The 21,220-nt window shown below is 39.2% G+C and overlaps 1 protein-coding gene and 1 long non-coding RNA gene across 2 annotated transcripts; both read left to right on the top strand.

Annotated features, from left to right (window-relative positions):
* LOC133105738 (nuclear GTPase SLIP-GC-like) lies at positions 1-16,137 on the top strand (the record flags this gene model as incomplete). Its single annotated transcript, XM_061215982.1, has 12 exons — positions 1-34; positions 844-943; positions 3,998-4,220; positions 6,035-6,259; positions 6,374-6,565; positions 6,682-6,860; positions 6,957-7,008; positions 7,085-7,186; positions 7,625-7,745; positions 9,310-9,443; positions 10,772-10,951; positions 14,923-16,137. Coding segments are annotated over 12 exons (1,839 nt in total), but the record flags the coding sequence as incomplete, so codon positions are not given.
* A 3,045-nt stretch (positions 16,138-19,182) lies between these two features.
* Positions 19,183-19,978, top strand: LOC133122813 (uncharacterized). Its single transcript, XR_009708146.1, has 3 exons — positions 19,183-19,292; positions 19,381-19,514; positions 19,868-19,978. It is a non-coding gene; the product is annotated as an uncharacterized LOC133122813 (long non-coding RNA).
* The last annotated feature ends 1,242 nt before the right edge of the window (positions 19,979-21,220 follow it).

Below are 21,220 nucleotides of genomic sequence, written 5' to 3'. Positions count from 1 at the left end.
TTTTCACATGAGACAGAAGAACTTCTCTCAACCTGTAAGTGTCTTACCCTCTTCCTTATAATCTACAGTACCTCAGAGTGAACTCAATCATTGACAGCCTTTACATGTGATATTAGTACAGTACTAATTCTATAAGATTGAAGGGAACAATGCTCAAAAAATAAATGACCATGAACTTAAACTGGGTTTAAAAAGCATTTTCATGTCTCAATCGTTTCTTTTTTACTAGCTTGTGCTAATTTCTCAAAGATTCTTACCTACATTTTAGAAAAAGCCAAGTCATTCTTGTGAATTAATGACGGAATCATATGTTATATATATTTTTCCTTTTGGGCAACAACGTAATGAAATCCTGTTGCAAACGGCATCATTGGCCCATGATATTCCCTTTATATTTAACTTCACGATACTGTTGTGAGTATTTCTTAGCAATTCTAACCTGATCAGCTACAGGTTTAATGGGAAACTAAATCTTGCCTAAACGTTTAGGTAATGATTTATTTAAATTCTGACAGAAGAAAATTCATACATTAGAGGTCTTGCTTAGGGACACTTCGACAAGTTTTGGCAACTCTCCAACTGCTCTCATCTCCTGAGCTAATGTTGCCCTCCTGAAGGGAATCAGCTTCAACGCACACATATTTTATTCAGCATAATCCAGCCCATTGGCCACCTGTGACGGTAATTTTGAGCTATGTGCTTCTCGCCGCTTGTCTGGAAAATACCAACAGTCAGCATCCACACCCATTGCGAACTCATGCGATATGGATTTCTGGAAAATAGGGCCCATTACATGTAAAAGCCAACTGTTTCATGCATTTTGTCACAACTGTCTTTTAACAGGTGAAGATGCATTCCAGGATGGAAAAGATGCCATATCTGAGGTTTACGACAAACTCAAAGGGGTTTCCTGCAGAGAAAACTCATTTCTGGAAAACTTAAAGTACAAAGTTTTTCTTTCATAATTTATAATGTGGAACTCAATGTGATGTCAATGTAAACCCAGGATCAATGAACAACACTTGTTTAATAGTGATAGGTTGTTATTACTCCTTGTGCAGTATTATGTTTTTTGAAACAAGAATAATAATTTACCTTTAGCATTAGAATGTTAAAGAATCAGTGACAAGTGAAAGTTGTTCAGCTGCCAATCACTCCCAATGAACATTTTGTTGTCAAAAGTAGGTGAAATTCCATCTAGGCCTTCAGGTGAAAACCTTTGCCTTTGGTTCAAAAGTTCAAGTTGTCTAGCTGACTAGGATGTACAGTGCATCCGGAAAGTAATGACAGCGCTTCATTTTTCCCACATTTTGTTATGTTACAGCCTTATTCCAAAATGGAATAAAGTCATTTTTTTCCTCAAAATTCTACACACAACACCCCATAATGACAACATGAAAGAACTATTTTTGAAATGTTTTCAAATTTATTAAAAAAAAGAAAAAAAAGAAATCACATGTACATAAGTATTCACAGCCTTTGCTCAATACTTTGTTGATGCACCTTTGGCAGCGATTACAGCCTCAAGTCTTTTTGAATATGATGCCACAAGCTTGGCACACCTATCTTTGGGCAGTTTCACCCATTCCTCTTTGCAGCACCTCTCAAGCTCCATCAGGTTGGATGGGGAGTGTCGGTGCACAGCCATTTTCAGATCTCTCCAGAGATGTTCAATCGGATTCAAGTCTGGGCTCTGGCTTGGCCACTCAAGGACATTCACAGAGTTGTCCTGAAGCCACTCCTTTGATATTTTGACTGTGTGCTTAGGGTCGTTGTCCTGCTGAAAGATGAACCGTCACCCCAGTCTGAGGTCAAGAGCGCTCTGGAGCAGGTTTTCATCCAGGATGTCTCTGTACATTGCTGCATTCATCTTTCCCTCAATCCTGACTAGTCTCCCAGTTCCTGCCGCTGAGAAACATCCCCACAGCATGATGCTGTCACCACCATGCTTCACTGTAGGGATGGTATTGGCCAGGTGATGAGTGATGGCCTGGTTTCCTCCAAACATGACGCCTGGCATTCACGCCAAAGAGTTCAATCTTTGTCTCATCAGACCAGATAATTTTGTTTCTCACGGTCTGAGAGTCCTTCAGGTGCCTTTTGGCACCATACAGGCCTGATTGGTGGATTGCCGCAGAGATGGTTGTCCTTCTGGAAGGTTCTCCTCTCTCCACAGAGGAACGCTGGAGCTCTGACAGAGTGACCATTGGGTTCTTGGTCACCTCCCTGACTTGGGCCCTTCTCCCCCGATTGCTCAGTTTAGACGGGCAAAGAAAGAGCTCCAGGAAGAGTCCTGGTGGTTCCGAACTTCTTCCATTTACGGATGATGGAGGCCACTGTGCTCATTGGGACCTTCAAAGCAGCAGAAAGTTTTCTGTACCCTTCCCCAGATTTGTGCTTCGAGGCAATCCTGTCTTGGAGGTCTACAGACAATTCCTTTGACTTCATGCTTGGTTTGTGCTCCGACATGCACTGTCAACTGTGGGACCTTATATAGACAGGTGTGTGCCTTTCCAACTGAATTTACCACAGGTGGACTCCAATTAAGCTGTAGAAACATCTCAAGGTTGATCAGTGGAAACAGTATGCACCTGAGCTCAATTTTGAGCTTCATGGCAAAGGCTGTGAATACTTATGTACATGTGGGGGCGACATGGCTCAGGCAGTAAGAGCTGTCGTCTGGCAGTCGGAGGGTTGCCAGTTTGATCCCCCGCTGGGCTCTGTCGAAGTGTCCCTGAGCAAGACACCTAATCCCCAAATGCTCCTGACGAGCTGGTCGGGGCCTTGCATGGCAGCCAATCGCCGTCGGTGTGTGAGTGTGTGTATGAATGGGTGAATGGAGAAGCATCAATTGTACAGCGCTTTGGATAAAGGCACTATATAAATGCCTGCCATTTACCATGTGATTTCTTAGTTTTATATTTTTAATAAATTTGCAAAAATCTAAAAAAAACTTCTTTCATGTTGTCATTATGGGGTGTTGTGTGTAGAATTTTGAGGAAAAAATGTATTCCATTTTGGAATAAGGCTGTAACATAACAAAATGTGGGAAAAGTGAAGCGCTATGAATACTTTCCAGATGCACTATACACTCAGTGACCACTTAAGGTAGACCTACACCAGCTTATTAATGCAAATATATAATTGGCCAATCATGTGACAGCAACTCAATGCATAAAAGCATGCAGACATGATTGAGTTTACAGAGAATGGTGCAAAAAATAAAAAACCTTATACATTTTCAATCAATCAAAATGTACTATACTATTGTATTGAGCCCATATTAAAACCATGCTAAATGTTCTTAACTTTCTCAATTTTCTCAACCACATCCAAAATCCCTTGGGATTTGGGTGGAGCTGTCACATCCAATTTGATCTGGGCTGCAAAAATTATCCGAGTGACGTGTCTAACATTCTAAACAGTTGTACTGGCCTTGTTACTGTTTACAACGGCGACCGTTGCTATAACGATGCTGCCTGCTAGCTAGAATATGTGCAGATGAAGATTCTAAAATGACCTCATCTTTACTTCGGTCCACAAATTTGATCTGATTTTAGCAACAGACGCTCTGTGATGTTAATTACATCACACCATTTTTCAAGGATCAATCATCATTACATATTGTAGCTAGCAGGCAGCGTTGGTATAGCAACCGTCACCGTTGTAGAACAGTGAATGGGCTACAGCAGCCAAAGATCCATTTAAAAAAAGTCAAATAAACACCTAATGAAGTTGTCACTGAATGTAAGTAGCCAGGCTACACTGGGTAAAAACCTGAGCTATATTGGGGTTAACCTGTCTGTAAGTTTGTTTTTGTCAAAAGGTCTCTAAATCTGTCTCTCAATTTATATTAAATTAATTTTTGAATTTTGAGGTGAAGTTAGATTATATGTAGTTGTGAAAATGATGTAATTGTTTCAACAATTCTTCAGTACTTTTAGTGAACATAAGTAACATTCATTGAGCCCATAGTTATTGTATCTATCCAATGCAGAAAGAAGATCTCAAGTCTAAAAGATTATAACCACAAAGAGAAAATTTACATTGGATTCTTTGGGAAGACGGGAGCAGGAAAGAGCTCATTGATCAACGCAATTGTCGAAGAAAAACTTCTACCATCAGGAAGCGTGTATGCCTGCACTTCCGTTTTTGTGCATGTACAAGCTAATACTGAACCCAGCGAATACAAAGCTGAAATTGAATTCATCAGTGCAGAGGTATGCCGGTTAACACAACACGGAAAATTGGCTATAACACAGCAATCCAAATACGGTTCTGACAGTTACAAGACATACAGAAATATAATTTCATGCTAATGTTGTTAATTCTATTTCATTCCTTCTTCACATCAGACGACGGTGCTTTACAGCACGTTCAAATTATCATCCGTCTTTCGCATGTGCAGGTCGAGACCTTACAATAAAAGTCACCGGTGACGTGTATGATGTAAGGCAGCCCCCATCAGTACCTGTTCTTACGACTAGGAAAACACGGACATTCCTTGTTTTCTTAGTTTTTCCTTTTATTTCATTTGATTTGGCATATGCTGCTGTGACGTCAGGCAGTGGGACACGCCTCCATTCCACAGGTGGTTTAAGTTGGCCTCCTAATTGATGTGGGAGAGGGAAGAAATGCAAAAGAGATTGGGTTTGGTTGAAGACCAGGTTAAGCCTGCTTAGGGGAAATAGTTTTATGTTGCTGCATGTCAGGAGCTGTGGGCTATTGCTCATAAGGCGCATTTCCATGCGTAGGATCCCACGGTTCTAATCCGCGCCAGAGGATTTTGTCTCCATCTTTCACATCATCCACCTGTCTGTTCCAAAACATCTTCTCACAAATTGCAGAGAGTCGTAAGCAGGTCAACTTTCCTCACTGGTGGCACTTTCATGTACAGAGCAAACAAAATCAGACCCAGAACAGAACCCTGGGGGACACCACAGGATAAGGCAGCAGACTCAGATTTGTAGGGGCCAATAGCCACGGAAAAACTCTTATGAGAGAGATAAGAACCAATAAGAGAACCAATCTAGAGCGCTCCCAGAGACACCCACCCACTCACTAAGCCTATCTATCAGAATGCGAAATCCTTTCCTTGGGGTGACAAGTGCATGAATCCACTCACGAGGCACCAATCTCAAGCAGTGTTTGGCGATCATAAGTAATGATTGATTGTACGCTCTGCAAACATATTGACAAGAAGAGACAGGACAAACAGACATGGCAACTAGCGGAGACGACAAGCAGCCGAGTAGAGTAGAGGCGCGGCCATGCTCCCGCCGTCCCAAAGGCATATGTTGGGGCAACTGCCAGCCTTCGTAGGTCTGAATACCTTTTGTCTGCCATGATGGTCACAGCAAGAGCAGAGCCCTGTCAAAGCAGAGGCTTCCCAAGAGGATTATCGAGGTCCTTGTACATGCCAACATGTCAAAAGGCCTTCCTACATCTGAGGGAATTAGACACCATTCCATCAGGAGTATATCTACCTCCTTGAATGGCAGGCCACTGAATGACATATGCGCTGCAGCTACCTGGCCTTCACCATGTTCTTTTCCTGTTTCTATAGGGTCAACATAGCTGCTCACCATGCAGTCATGAGCGTTTCTATAGGGTCCACATAGCTGCTCACCATGCAGTCATGAGCGTTTCTATAGGGTCAACATAGCTACTCACCATGCAGTCATGAGCGTTTCTATAGGGTCAACATAGCTGCTCACCATGCAGTCATGAGATGGATACGTTTCCTTGTGACTATGTTGGTATGAGTCATCCAAATGTGTTTTAAAGCACTGTCCTCTGACGTTAAGGAAGATTGAAATAGAACAGAAGCTATGCATGTAACTAAGCTTATATGAATTCAGGCTGCCTTACATCATTCATGTCAGATCGAGCGAATCCAAATGTAACTTTTGGTTCATATAGAAACGCACCATGACTGGTTCCTGTAAACAAATCAACCCCACCATGGTCTATGTACTCTTAAATATAGACAGAATGATAATACACGTTGATGATTAAGGAATTTCTACTACAGGACTGGGAATCAGAACTACGTTTTCTGCTAGACTCACTCAAAAATGAAAATGACCAACAAAACAAAATGGCAGCAAAAGATGATGAAATTGCAGAAATGGCAAGAGAAAAGATAACAGCCATTTATGGAGAAGAGGGCCTGGAGAAAGATTACAGTGAATTGATGGGAGCCAGAGAGGTTCCTGTGATTCCAGGCACAGGCACGAAGACTCTGACTTTTCACACTGTGAGTGCTAAAATAATATTTTTTAAGAGGACATCTTCATGACAGTTTGACATAAATGTTTGATTTTGGTTTCTCTTAAAATATGAACAATTTACTCCTAAAACTTCTCTACAGGTGGAAGAACTGTCTAAAGGCATTGGATGCTACATTCGGAGTGACAAAAAATCAGAGCAGCAGTTCTGGCCTCTGGTGAAGCGAGTCACCATCTCCTTGCCGAAGTCTCCAGCTCTGCTGGAGGGGATTGTGCTGGTGGACCTGCCTGGAGCTGGAGACGTCAGTAAATACAGAAGTGACATGTGGAAAGAGGTGATGTCAGTGCTTCAAGCTTTAATCGTTTACTGAATTCTGTTTATTACGATGGTGGGTTCCATGGACAATGTTGAAACTGACAATGCTGAAAGATTTTCATTAAACTCCCACAGTGTCTCAGCCAGTGCTCCTCTGTCTGGATTATCAATGAGATGAACCGTGCCCTGTCTGAGAAAGTAGCCAATGAGATCTTTGATACATCATTGAGAACCATTGCTGGAGGGGGAGAGTGTCACAATGTCACCTTCATCACAACCAAAACAGATGTCATCAACCCAGAGGAGATCAAAGAGTTAGCTGTTACATTATTAATATCTTCAGAAATATTGAATATTGTGTACGGACCTTTCATGTTTTTAATTCTGAATGACTTTTCTGATTTTACCAGAAATTATGATATCACAGATGAGGACCTTGAAATAGAAAGTAACATTGGCAAGGTAAGGAGAGGTTAAATAAATATTAAATATTTAATAGGACATATTTCACATTTATTATTAATACATATATTTTCAGGGTACCCCGGAATATGAAAAGAAAGAAAAACAGGCGTGTATACTGTACCGTAATGACAAATTTAAAGAAGAAATCAATAAACTCTTCAAAGCTAAAACAAAGGTGAGTTGTAGCGTAGTAGCATTACCTGAAACTTGCTCTTACACACAGACAAATACAGGAATAAATATAAAATAATAGGATAAATGCATTTAAAAAAGTTAATTCTCTATATACCAGCTTACTTTCTCCATCGACTTGATGAAATTCACTTGAAAAAGCATGTCGCTAAATTAACTGTGAACTGAAGGAATATTTATGTTATTTGAAAGGAGCATTAGCCGTCATGTGGCAAGGCCAATAGGTGACCTAATTCATGTTTTTCATTAAGCAACTTCAAGTAAACTTTTTTCAAAGTATCTTTAGTTTAATCAACTAATTTTATCTTATTGGTGGCTGTGCTGTAGCTGAAATACTTCCTATAACATTTGCACAGTAACTTCCCCACTATTACAGACCAAAACCTTCCTTAACAATCATGTTTTCGATATTTGATTTCAGAAATTTCTGCTTGGTGATGAAGACTATTCAAATGAGTTCTTTGATGTGTACACTGTGAGTTCTGAAGAATTCAAGAGAATTGCACAGGGGAAGTCAACTGTTCTGGATCACAATGAAACTGGTAAAAAGTTTATATGTATACAGTTAAAAGTCCTCCACAGTGATGTGAAAGACTGATATCAAATTAAAGGAAGTGTTTGGTCACAATTATTGCTCCTAATGGTTGTGAAACCAGTTATTAAATTATACAATGAAACAATGATTTGAAAACAAATGTGTTTTGTGTTTACTCAGGTTCCCTTTTTCTAATATTACATTTTATCTAAAGATATGAAACCATTCTGTGTGAATAATACAAATATAGAGAATCAGCAATGGGGCAAATACCTTTGCAGCACTATATACTCACTGAGCACTTTATTAGGTATGTATTAGGCTTTTCTTTACTTATTGGCTCTTCTGCTGCTGTAGCCTATCCACTTAGAGGTTTGACCAGTCTGGCAATTCTCCTTTGACCTCTCTCATTAACAAGGCATTTCTACCTGCAGAACTGCTGCTCACTGGATGTTTTTGTTTTTTTGCACCATCCTCTGCACACTCTAGAGCAGAGGTCACCAACCCTGGTCCTGGAGAGCTACTGGGTCTGCTGGTTTTTGTTTTCACCTTAAAATCAGCACCCTGTTGAGACCCAGGTAACCAGGTGAGGCGAGTTAGCTGTGTAATCATCTGCTCTAATTGATTAATTAAGTGCAGAGTAACAGCAAAAACCAGCAGACCCAGTAGCTCTCCAGGACCAGGGTTGGTGACCTCTGCTCTAGAGACATGAAAATCCCAGGAGATCAGCCGTTTCTGAGATACTCAAACCAACCTGTCTGGCACCAACAATCAATCCAAGGTCAAAGTCACTAAGATCGCATTTCTTCCCCATTCTGACATTGGGTCTGAAAAACAGCTGAACCTTTTGACCAAGTCTACATGCTTTTACGCATTTAGTTGCTGCCACATAACTGGCTGATTAAATATTTCCATTAACAAGCTGGTGTACAGGTCTGTCTAATAAAATGCTCACTGACTATATAGACTTACCGAGTACTTTATTCGGAACATTTTTACTTTCTTACACCAACTTATTCATTCAATGATCTAATCAGCCAATTGTGTGGCAGCAGTGCAATGCATACAATCATGTAGATACAGGTCAGGAGCTTCAGATAATGTTCACATCAACCATCAGAATGGGGGAAAAATGTGATCAAAGTGACTTTGACCATGGAATAATTGTTCGTGGCAGGGTGGTTTGAGTATCTCTTGGGATTTTCACGCACATTAGTCTCTAGATTGCAAAGAATGGTGCAAAAAACAAAAAGGAAATGCAGTGAGCAGCAGTTCTGCAGACAGAAATGCCGTGTTAATGAGAGAAGTCAGAGGAGAATGGCCAAACTGGTCAAAGCTGACAGGAAGGTGACAGGAACGCAAATAACCACACATTACAACAGTGGTATGCAGAAGAGCATCTCTGAACACACAATGCATCATAACTCTGAAGTGGATAGCCTACAGCAGTAAAAGTCTAATAAATACCTAATAAAGTGCTCACTGAGTGTATATACAGTACATAAGCACCAGGTGAAGGCTAGACGCATGGTTTATGTGTGAACTAGCTGTTTTTTCCACTATTTACAAAGAATTGCCAGCGCTGATGGAGCACATTAAGAAACTGTACGTCTCCCATTTCAAGAAGGAAGTGAAAGATTATGTATCTGAGGTTTCTGGAATCATTTCATATCTTCACTTTTCAAAGGATGCTCTCAGTTCAAAGGTATGTTTTGACTCCATCAGTATGTAAATGTTAATGTGTTTTTAAAAAGTATAATCCTATGACAAAGAAAACACAATTTTATTGCTGACTTATTGCAAACTTCAGGTGCTCTGTCTGAAATGTAATATTAAAGGGTAATTGCGCTCTCCAGGAGATATTTGTCCATTTTTGTCCATGTTTTTGTGAACTGTAAATGTGCTTGTACGCCTACTTTATAATGAAACATTTTTTTCTGACATTTCCGAAAAATAATTTGGAAAGAAAACTGATGCAGAAAAATTATTTCTGCATTTTATTCTGGCCACGCCCCAATCGTGATATCAAAGTACCTCTTTGCAGGCACCTCAAGATGTCAATCAAGATATATAGTTGGTAAATTGTTGATTTTAACATTTTTAACCACATATTCTTATAAGTCGTATAGAGTGTTAAAGTCCCGCCCACCACAAAAAAATTTACTGGACCTAGGAATTGATTTCCCAAAGAGAGAAACTTGTAGTGAGTGCAGTAGGTGGAGCCAGGCTGAATTAGTGAGTGCAGTAGGTGGAGCCAGGCTGAATTAGTGAGTGCAGTAGGTGGAGCCAGGCTGAATTAGTGAGTGCAGTAGGTGGAGCCAGGCTGAATTAGTGAGTGCAGTAGGTGGAGCCAGGCTGAATTAGTGAGTGCAGTAGGTGGAGCCAGGCTGAATTAGTGAGTGCAGTAGATGGAGCCAGGCTGAAGTAGTGAGTGCAGTAGGCAATCCATCCATCCATTATCTTTACCCACTTATCTTGAATAGGGTCGTAGGGGGGCTGGAGCCTATCCCAGCATACATTTGGCGAAAGGCAGGAATACACCCTGGACAGGTCGCCAGTCCATCGCAGGGCACACACACCATTCACTCACACACTCACACACTCACACCTATGGGCAATTTAGACTCTCCAATCAGCCTAACCTGCATGTCTTTGGACTGTGGGAGGAAACCGGAGTACCCGGAGGAAACCCACGCAGACACGGGGAGAACATGCAAACTCCACACAGAGAGGCCCCGGCCGATGGGGATTCGAACCCAGGACCTCCTTGCTGTGAGGCGGCAGTGCTACCCACTGCACCATCCGTGCCGCCGCAGTAGGCAATTACACTTTCAAAACAATCTGCTGGAATTCTGGTGTTCAGCAACCTAGCTTCCAGATAACTAGGTAGCATGTAAGAAACATTAGTTTGTTATTTACTGACTTGTTTCATTGTCTCACAAAATTTGAAATGGAACTGATGTAAATGCTGATGATGAAAATGTTTAATCTAGCTATCGATTGAAATGCAAGTAAGCATTGTCTTTTTTTCAGAAACAGTCTTCAAATGACGACGAGTTCAACCGACTTGAAAGGGATCTGGGTAAAACATGCGAAACATTGAATGAAAATCTGAGCCAAGTTCACCAAAAACTCAAGAAAGAACTGGAGATGGGAGCAAAGACAGCAGAGACAACATGCCTGAAAAATGCCACAGACAGAGTGCTGGAATCAGTGAGTTTGTGTTTTACATTATTGGCATTTGGCAGATGCCCTTATCTAGAGTACAGTTGATTAGACTAAGCAGGAGACAATTCCCCCCGGGAGCAATGCAGGGTTAAGGGCCTTACTCAAGGGCCCAACGCCTGTGCGGATCTTATTGTGGCCAGACGGGATTAGAACTACTGACCTTGCGTGTCCCAGTCATTTACCTTAACCCCTACGCTACAGTCCGTCCCTGTTACAGCAGGTTAATGATGTTCTGCATACAGAGATTATAGCAATTGCTAGTTTTCAACTCCCGTCTCTAGTTAGGCTTTTTTATGAACAGAAAAAGATTAAAAATAAGACTAAGTGTTAAATGGAAGATGTTAAAAATATACACACTTAAAATACCAACATTTAATAGATGCTGAATACATTAGGGGTGCAACGATTAATCAACTTATTCGACTAAAATCGATGACCAAATTAGTTAGTGTTTTTCGCGCAAGTGTTTTAATGCTCTAAGAAGTAGGTATTACCGCTTACTTGAGTGAAGTGAGGAATAGTGCGATGGCAACATGACCAAATACCTCCAAAGTGTGGGAGCATTTCACACTCAAATCGGCGGGAAATGTTGTGAAGTGCAACATTTGGAGAGCCGAACTTGCCTGGCATGGGAGCACATCGATGATGCTGGAGCTTCTGAAGAGGAGGCACGTTGGCTCTCTGGATGATGAAGATTTGTTTTGGTTTTCTAGTTAGCTAGCTAGCTAATATTAATGTTAAAAGCCATGTTACTTCACGTTATGAGCTGTAACGTTTTCTATATAGAAATATAGAAATATTTTGTGCTTATATCACAGCTACTCACCAAATAAATAATTCTGCACTTATTTTAAATTCCTATTTTATTATTTTTTAGAAAAGAGTATTAGTTATATATGTGCATACCCGCAGAATATATGTGCACATCAGTGGAGGCTGGTGACTTCCAGAATTGAGGAGGCCATTTTTTTTCGCTTGCTCACTTCACTCGCGATGGAATGTTCCCTGTTCTCTTATCTGTCTTTGTGCTGGCCAAAGGCATACTATTTGGAGTGTAAGCTACAGTCAGAAAGTTCTGGCTGATGAAATTCATTGTGCAGAGCTTAGCCTTGTGCCTTCCTGAAGAAATGACATTGCTGTAAGTCTATGAGCCTGCCTGATAATTAAGCTGAGAAATGACATTTGGATGTAATATAAATGCCAAGTGAACATGTGTAAAAGGCAGGAATTTTAATTATGTAGTTAAAAACAATTTTGTTTAGCTTACATTTTTCATTCTTCTACAGCTTCAACATGTAATCACCAATTTAATCAAGTTTAGCATATAAAAAAGATAAGACAACACTTTCTTTATCATATGTAGTTTTATTCAATATATTTAATATAAAATATGTAAAAATATGGTTCCAGTTGGCTTTATCTAACGTTAATGTTATCCACTAGAGGGCAGCACTCTATTCGTATTTAGAGTGAATTTCCTCACAGAGCAACAATTCAGTAATTTGATATGGAAGATTATTAAATTGACTTGTAATAAAACGAAATGGACTACATTAAAAATAAAACTGTTCAATAAATCCCAAATGGTGTCTAACATGACCTATTGAATGTCATTCTCACTCCCTAGTATCTGGAATCTGCATATCTCCAGCCCAAGATCTCAAATTGCGCTAGAATCTCGCCGACTTCCGAGGTAGTTTTAAGCAAAGGTGTTTGGCCAAATGAGCTATAAACTCCAGGGATGATAGCCAGGGGTGTTCTCTAAATTTCCTGAAAAGCACAAGTTGATAGGACACTCGTAGCCACTATGGCGAGTGTTTGTTTGACTGAAGTGACTAGCGAATTCTCAAAATGGCTTCTGTGTTGAATAGGAAAGGAAAGGATAGTTGATTCCAAATGAACCAGTAGCATGTGATTGGACGAACAAAATATCTTTCAGCCCTGGACACAATGCATGGTGAGGCCAGGCCTCCGTTGCCCACCCATTTTCAATGATCTGGCCAATCACATATTGGCATGAAAAAAAATGCATTACATTGACTTCTATGAGAATCTCATTTCCTAGGGGAAATTTTGGTATTTTAAGTGTGTATATTTTTAACATCTTCCATTTAACACTTAGTCTTATTTTTAATCTTTTTCTGTTCATAAAAAAGCCTAACTAGAGACGGGAGTCCCTGGCCTCCCTTAATACAAACTGATAGGGAAATCTGGCCTGTTGCTTTACAATTGCAATATTGGGTTTTAGCCATGGGAAAATTTAGATTTATGAACAAAACTAAAATAATATGAATATAAAAAATAAAAAATATGTTTTTTGTTAAAATAAATAAATAAAATAAATATATTTATTGTTTTTTTTAAATCTCTCTCTTCTCTCAAATTATTGGGGAGGCCAGGCCTCCTCCACCTCTATGGAGGAGCCTCCACTGGTGCACATCCTAGCTAGACCCTTGCCAACTAAATGGAATTTAGCTAATAGCAATTAGCAATGTGTTTAGCAATCATGATCTGCACAGTCTGGATAAATCATTAAAATGTTGCCCATTAGTTTGAAAGAAACGTAGCGGTGTAACGTTAACTATACACATCCACTTACACTGCCACAACTAAACCCCCTATTACGAACCAGAGTTTAGCTGATGTTAACCATGCAGTGTCCATCTTAGTTAATGTTAATTCACTTCATGTTAATGTCAATGTTAGCAACACTGTCCATCTTCTTTAATGAAGCCTACATATGTGGAAACTATGACTTGACCACATCGTTTTCATTTGTTGAAAACGCACAGTCTCTATAGCTATATGGAAAAAAAACTGATTGGAAATGGCATGTTAAACAAGGGATACAGGAGATCGCCCATTTAAATTTTTGTTCTCGTTGTGGTGGGGGAGAATTTCTTTAAGGGAAAACATTAGGCTATACGGTCGTAGCTGGAGAATATGTTGCTGCCAAGTGCATACATTTAGAGAACACCTCAGTATTTCATCCTTTCTAAATCGCAAAAAGATCTTCAACTCCTGTCTATACGTGCATGCCCAATGTGAGTTCCATTCAAATTAATTTGAATTTACGCGTTTGTTTGATCTCGTTTGAACTGAAATTTTGGAAAAATGTGACAGCCCTAATAATTTGCATCTCCATTTATCATGAAACTGGACATATAGATGGGAAACATTTATTTACAATGCATTTTAATATCAACACACGATTCTAGAATCAAGAATGAATATGGCTTGAATGTATTTTTTGGAAATACTGGAGTATATATTTCTATATCAAATGCAGTCCGAAGAGGAGCTGTGCCAATAATGCTACCATGGATGGCTTTCTTCAAAGGAAGCAGACTTGTACTCCTCAGCAAGCGACTACCACTGTCCAGGGTTGATGGCGATGGGTTTCAAGAAATGATTAGGCATTTGAACACTGAATACACCCTTCCATCCAGAGCTCATTTCATGCACTTGATGGTAAAGAAATATGAAAGAACCTTTCTGAAGGTACAAGTGTTATATTCTCTCACACACATTCACACACTCACACGTGCACATATGCACATACACACAAAATAGAAATTTGTGTTTGATATAATGACAGAATTCATGACGAAATAATATTAAGATCGCTGATCAATATTTTAAATCTTGATTAAAGCATAAAACGGCTGCCATAATGTAAATGTTGAAGGTATACTGTATACACTGTATGGGTCTTGCGCTTCAAATTGTTATCTAAAATCACCTGTGATGTATTTAAAGGTAAAGGAGACCATTAAAGAAGTCAAAAGCTCCCTCACACTGACAGCTGATGTCTGGACTAGTCGTGCAACAGAGGCATACCTTGGTGTGTGTATCAGTGAAGATGATGCAAATGAAGACTTTTAGTCTTGCCACCATGTCTCCTGAGGAGAGGCTTTCTGGTGCAAACATAATGATGTGGCTGGAGGAGGTGGGAGCAAAATTTGACATCTTGCCTACCAAAAATAAAAGTAGTAGTTCATGATAATGGGTCCAATATAGTGGCAGCAAGGCGAATGCTGGAAGAAAAACATGTCCGCTGCACTGGACACACAATCCAGCTCATAGTTAACAATGCCCACAAAGAGCCCAGCATCAACAGAGCAGTAGGGGCTGCAAGAAACGTCAGGAGAAGCGAGCTGGCCGATACAAAATTGAAGGTGAAACAGCAGCAAATTAGTACACCACAACATAAGCTGATCCAGGATGTCAGTACAAGATGGAACGGTACATAGAATATGACAGAGAGACTGCTGGAACAGCGCTGGCCAGTTACTGCCACTCTGTCCGATCCTGAGGAAACTCCAAGGGGCAAACAGTACTTTAACTTGCAGCCAGAACAATGGATGCTGCTTGAAGAGCTAACACAAGGGTTGCAGCCTTTTGAATATGGTACCCTTACCTTCGTGGAATATGCAACCGTTTTATGTCTTCCACAGCTGGTCAAAGGGCTGCATCGTTCCATACAGCAAACCCTTAGTTTGGAGACGTGCACAGGAAAAGCATTTCTGGCCAGTGCAGAAAAAGGGATAACCGAGAGATGGGGGAGTCTGAACACCATCTCAGCAGAAATGCACAACCCAATTGTTCTTTCAGCTGCCCTTGACCCAAGATTCAGAAAGCTGAAGTTTATTGCGGCTGAAGATGGCACAAGGGTGCAAGGGACAGGTGAAGTCCTTGCTATCAAAGAAGCAAAGGAGACTGGGATACATGGGTGTGAGCAACAGCAGAGGGTCAAAAACAGCAGAGGGAGACAATCAGCACTGGATAACCTCCTTCAGTCTGACACAGACAGTCTCAGTGCGGAAGAGGAATCCCAGGAGGACCAAATGGTGAGAAATGAAGTTCAGATGTACTTTGCAGAGCCAGCAGTACCCAAAAAGGAAGACCCTCTCGGATGGAGGAGGGAAAATAAGAGGCATTTTCCCACATTATCAAATCTGGCAAGATCTTTTCTGTGCATTCCTGCAACATCCACCCCGTCAGTGCACATCTTCTCTGCAGGAGGGAATATCTGCTCTCAGAAGAGAGCCAGCCTCTCACAAGACCATATAGAGAAGCTGACTTTCCTCCATTTCAATACTGTGATAGTTGCAAGAGTGAAGACCACAGAATGCACAAAGCACAGAATGCACTTTTCTTTTTTTGTTTATTTTTTATTATTTTATTTGTTACATTTTATTGCTGCTACTTTGCTTATCCTTGGTTTAAAATTTAGAAAAATGGATATTGGAATACATGGGAATCTTTTGTATCAGCAGGAAAGTTCATTAAAAGAAGTATTTCTGAAGAAAGTATTCATCTTTATTGTCTTTATTGTTAGTTAGCACATGCCTAAAACATGCTAACATGCAAAAACTCAAGCTAAATGTAAGAGCCATTGAGTAATTGTCTGGTTTGTAATCTGATTGCTCGATTAATCAATTAATCGACTATTGATTATTCAACAATCAAAATAGTTGTTAGTTGCAACCCTAAAATTCAAACACACATATCACAATGTTACAAAGAAAAAGGATACATGCGTGTTATATTACAAATAAAAGGTAGTAGAAAAGTATTTAATAACAGTAAAGTATTTAGCTGGCAACTGCCAGTTTTTGGCTGGTAAAATTTGAATGCCTTCCCGAACAATCAATCAATCAGTCAAGAAATACTGGCATCTCAAGATGCAATAATCAACTGAATTTTGAATTTCAGCTCAGCAGCTGCCTATTTCCATGACAAAATAATGCAGTATGTTGCCTTGTTATGAACAGGTTTAAATATTGTTATAAACAGGTTTAAATATTGTTATAAACAGGTTTAAATAATGCAGTATGTTGCCTTGTTATGAACAGGTTTAAATATTGTTATAAACAGGTTTAAATATTGTTATAAACAAGTTTAAATATTGTTATAAACAGGTTTAAATATTGTCATGAACAGGTTTAAATAATGCAGCATGTTGCCTTGTTATAAACAGGTTTAAATATTGTTATGAACAGATTTAAATATTGCTGCTTGTTGCCTTGTTGTAAACAAGTTTAAATATTGCAGCATGTTGCCTTGTTATAAACAGGTTTAAATATTGTTATGAACAGGTTTAAATAATGCTGCATGTTGCCTTGTTATAAACAGGTTTAAATATTGCCACATGTTGCCTGGTTATAAACAGGTTTAAATATTGCAGCATGTTGCCTTGTTATAAACAGGTTTGAATATTGCCGCATGTTGCCTTGTTATAAACAGATTTTCACTGAATTAACTTTAATAAGCGTAATGATGAGCTTGATACGATCATTTTATTGTATTTTGTCAAATGCATTCTGACCTGCAGGCTAAAGCTATTACTGCACTCTCTATTACTCAAATAGGCCTATTCGCTGAGGTGAATAGTGGAAATCGCTTTTACCTTTTCCCAAACTTTTTTATTCATCTTCATCTTTAGCTGATTCAGTGAGTGACGATGTCTCTTTAATCAATCATCAAATCATTATAGAATTTTATCAAAACATTTAAAGGAAAATTCTAGTGTAAATCATTTTGACATTGTCAGAATTTGCATATTGGTCATTTAACCTCCTGAGAACCTGTCTCCTCAAACGAGGACATTAAATGTTGGCTTCCCTGAGCTCCATACAATATCTCTCTTCACAAAAGGAACATTCAATTAAAATGAAATAAAATATATATTTTATAATATATAATAGATATTATAAATATATTATAATAATGTTCACTGCAAGATTTTTTGTCATCCAAGACACGATTACTATGGTCTATATTACAAATATCAGATAATGACCTGGGATTGAATTTCACATCGCTAGTACACGTTCACTGACAATGTTAGTGCTTTAGCCTTCATGAATGTGCTGTCGAGTAGGCCTACTCTTCTACTCAAATAAAGTCTCATGTAAACCTCATGTCACTTCAGAGCAGCTTGTACAGTGAAAAGGGGATGCCTGGTGCACATTTTGCTCTCCAGAGGCTACATTGTGATTTTTCTGTTTTTGTATTTCTGTTTTTGTACAGAGGGGGTCTGACAACAGAGGCCACCACAAGACACTCAAAGCCTTGTGTAAAAATGATGGATATTACCGATCTCGCAAAGGAGTGTTAGTTGATCTGAACTACATTCTGTCAGAACCCATGTATAAAAAGATGAACAACCACTTCCAGAAAATATTTGGGTGAGTGACTTTTGCCTTCATGAATAATGTATTTCCCTTTGTGCAACCAATATCACACCAATATCTAATGATTCAGAGTGACTATATACAATTATATTTCAATAGTATTTAATCTTCTAAAAATTGGGCACAGACCACGATGCACTCTGAAGTATAAGCTGTTCGGATGTTAAATCAACATCATATTCACGAGGTTGAAACTCTGAACAATGTTTTCTTGAATGTTTTAAAACAGGTCTTGTCTCCCTTTTGCAAGAGTTTTGTTATTTTTTATAGGACTACAATACCAATTTTACAAAGATTTGTCACTGTAACTGCAAAGCTACAAATCATGGGATTTACAAGTATTATGGACCAAATTCAGGGCCAATATTATTTGTGTGTTTTGTGAACTTCAAAACACAATTCACATTTGTTTTGTGATCCGCAGAACACAATTTGCACGTGTTTTATGCATCACTAAACTGCCAATCCTGTTTTACACATCAGAATACAACTCACAAAATACATATTTCGATACTATCTTTCCATCGCAGCTGTATGACCAATGAAAATGAAGATATATTCTCATTAGAATTTTGCCTGGAATGTGCTTCCATACACAACAGCCCCATATTTCTGCGTTTTGCTGTCTAAGTATAACAAGAGACTCAGATTAACAACAACAAATCATTCTAAACTGTCTTTCAAGCACTGGACCTTCAGGAACCTCTGTCAGACAGACCAGAACGACCTCAATCCAAGGGCAATTTGAAAGTTTCCAAGAGAACTTCATCACAAATGACTATCTGATAATCAGGACAAAGGATGAAGAGAAATACCTGCGTCTGGTGTACATTAGAACAGAGGTAAGAACCCATTTCAATGCCTCTTCTACAGTCGATATCTCCTTTCCTGCAGTCTTACACATTTCATGCTGATGCAAATATTAGAAACTGACCCCAATGCTCCAGTACAACAATGACCTCAATAGTTTTTCAACAAGTTTACTGAACTGAAACATCTTCCCTTTCATATCATCTAGCAAAGAAAAGTGCTCAAGAAACTGGAGAAGGAAATCCTACAGAGAAAGAAGCTGATCTACAATTCCCTCAGTGATTCAATCCGTGACACCATGAAGCAAACATATCAAGGTCGGCACTTGGGCAAGTCATGTCAATTGTGTCGAGATTAACATGTAAAATTCTATTGTCAATAGAAATTTGTGAAATGTATTTTCAGAATGCTCTGGCATCACAGGAAAAGACTCTTTCAGAAAGATTCAAGAGAAACTTAAAAGTGCAATTGAGGATTTCAAAAAGACCATGTTCCAAAATGCCATGACGAAGATGCTGGAAGAGTTCAGTGATCTGCAGGTTCGTTTTCAGCTTGATTTCATTAAACACGCAATTATCCAGGGGGTGGTTTATGCAATGTTCATGGTATAATAATGCATGCAAGGTAGTACCACTTTTCATTAGTTAGTTTGTATAAGCTACGTGCCCCATATTTCTACATATACATTTTATTACTTTGATTAAATCACCCAGTAATATAGTAAAGGTAAAGGTTGCTCTTCAGTTTCAAATGTGCCGCAGTTTGCATGTTAATGTAGATTGTTGTTACACACAACAGAAAAAAATAAAAATACTTCAGCTCAGATATACCACCTCAATAAAGATCACTTTACAGAAAACAATCACATTTTTGTTTTTCAAACCTATCACAGAAATACCTTGTGGATGAAATTAAGACACAGATGACAAACGCCTTGACGCTGGGTTTAAACCAGATCCCTGAGGACCTGACTGGCCTCCCTGGTAACCAGTGGAAGCCACTCTAGGACTGTGAGAGGATGTGACAGGGCACTCTGTACTGATCCAAATCTTCAAACTGAGTGTTTCCGACCAGGGCCCTGTTTTCCTGAAATGATCTACACACTGAGATCATCAAAGGTTTTCCTCATGAGAATGTTCCTTTATATTCAGGGCGTTTCCCAAAACCACTTGAACAGTGGCTGTTGTTAGCTGAATTTAAATCCAAAGCTGGGAAAATGACCACAAAACAGAAACAGACATTTTCACAGGTATATTGCTGTGTCTACATGGTCAATAACTCCCCCTTTTCTTCAGCCTTTTACGTGCATGTAAATCTCTGGTCATGTCATGATCTACGGTACAGCAGCTGCTGTTTGTGTCCTGGTTTGTTCAGTACGGCATACCGGCCTGCATGTGTCTCTCTCAAACAATGTGATTCATTCTTCATTCCAGACGTTTCAGAAGAGACTGAGATGATGGAGCGATGCTGTGAGTCTTTGGACCTCCAGGTGTTTTAAGAACCGAAAGAGGATGATGGATCCAGAAGCACCAGAATTATCAAACTGATTTGAGATCACCATGGCAACCTGTCTGTGGGTGCTGTCAAATATGCATTCTATTGAAAACCATTTTTCTTATTATTTCACTGACTATGTAATACTTAATACTTACTGCTTAACTGTACAACAAGGCCACAGATTAACATCTATGAGTTTTTGTGGAAAGGTGGTCTCAAATACACTTGCAGCATCAATGTTGGCTTTGAATAACTGGTCAACTTATCAGTTCAGTAAGCAATAATGTATGTGAAACTATGTGATACTATACTTCTGCTGTCACTCTTTTTAGAATCTTTAAACAGAAAACTACTTAAACGTACTTTTTTTATTGATGAAAACATTGAAAAATTAATAATTTGTTTAGTTTAGAACTCAGGGTGGTAGGAATACAGCAATCAATGTTTGTTCACTTCTTCAATTCAGTTACTTTATGCAATATATAATCATATCAGTAATCATCCTTAAAGTAGAATCTGCCTGGTATAAGAAAGGACTTTCCCTGTACTGTGGGATTTGTTCTTTGCCAGTTGAATATTTAGAATTGTTAAAACAGCTAAATTGTTGAACTTCAGTCTGAATCACTTCTAATTTGGAAAAGTGAGGGCATATTGAATGTTTATTCTCCTGGGCCTGACAGTAGGCGGGGGGGGGGGACATGTGTGCCTTTCCTCAGTTTGGTCTGGCTGGACTCTGGACTTCAATTTA

The sequence above is a fragment of the Conger conger genome, chromosome 1 (genome assembly GCF_963514075.1).
Source record: "Conger conger chromosome 1, fConCon1.1, whole genome shotgun sequence".
In the NCBI taxonomy this organism is placed as follows: domain Eukaryota; kingdom Metazoa; phylum Chordata; class Actinopteri; order Anguilliformes; family Congridae; genus Conger; species Conger conger.
This window is presented reverse-complemented; position numbering and strand designations above follow the sequence as displayed.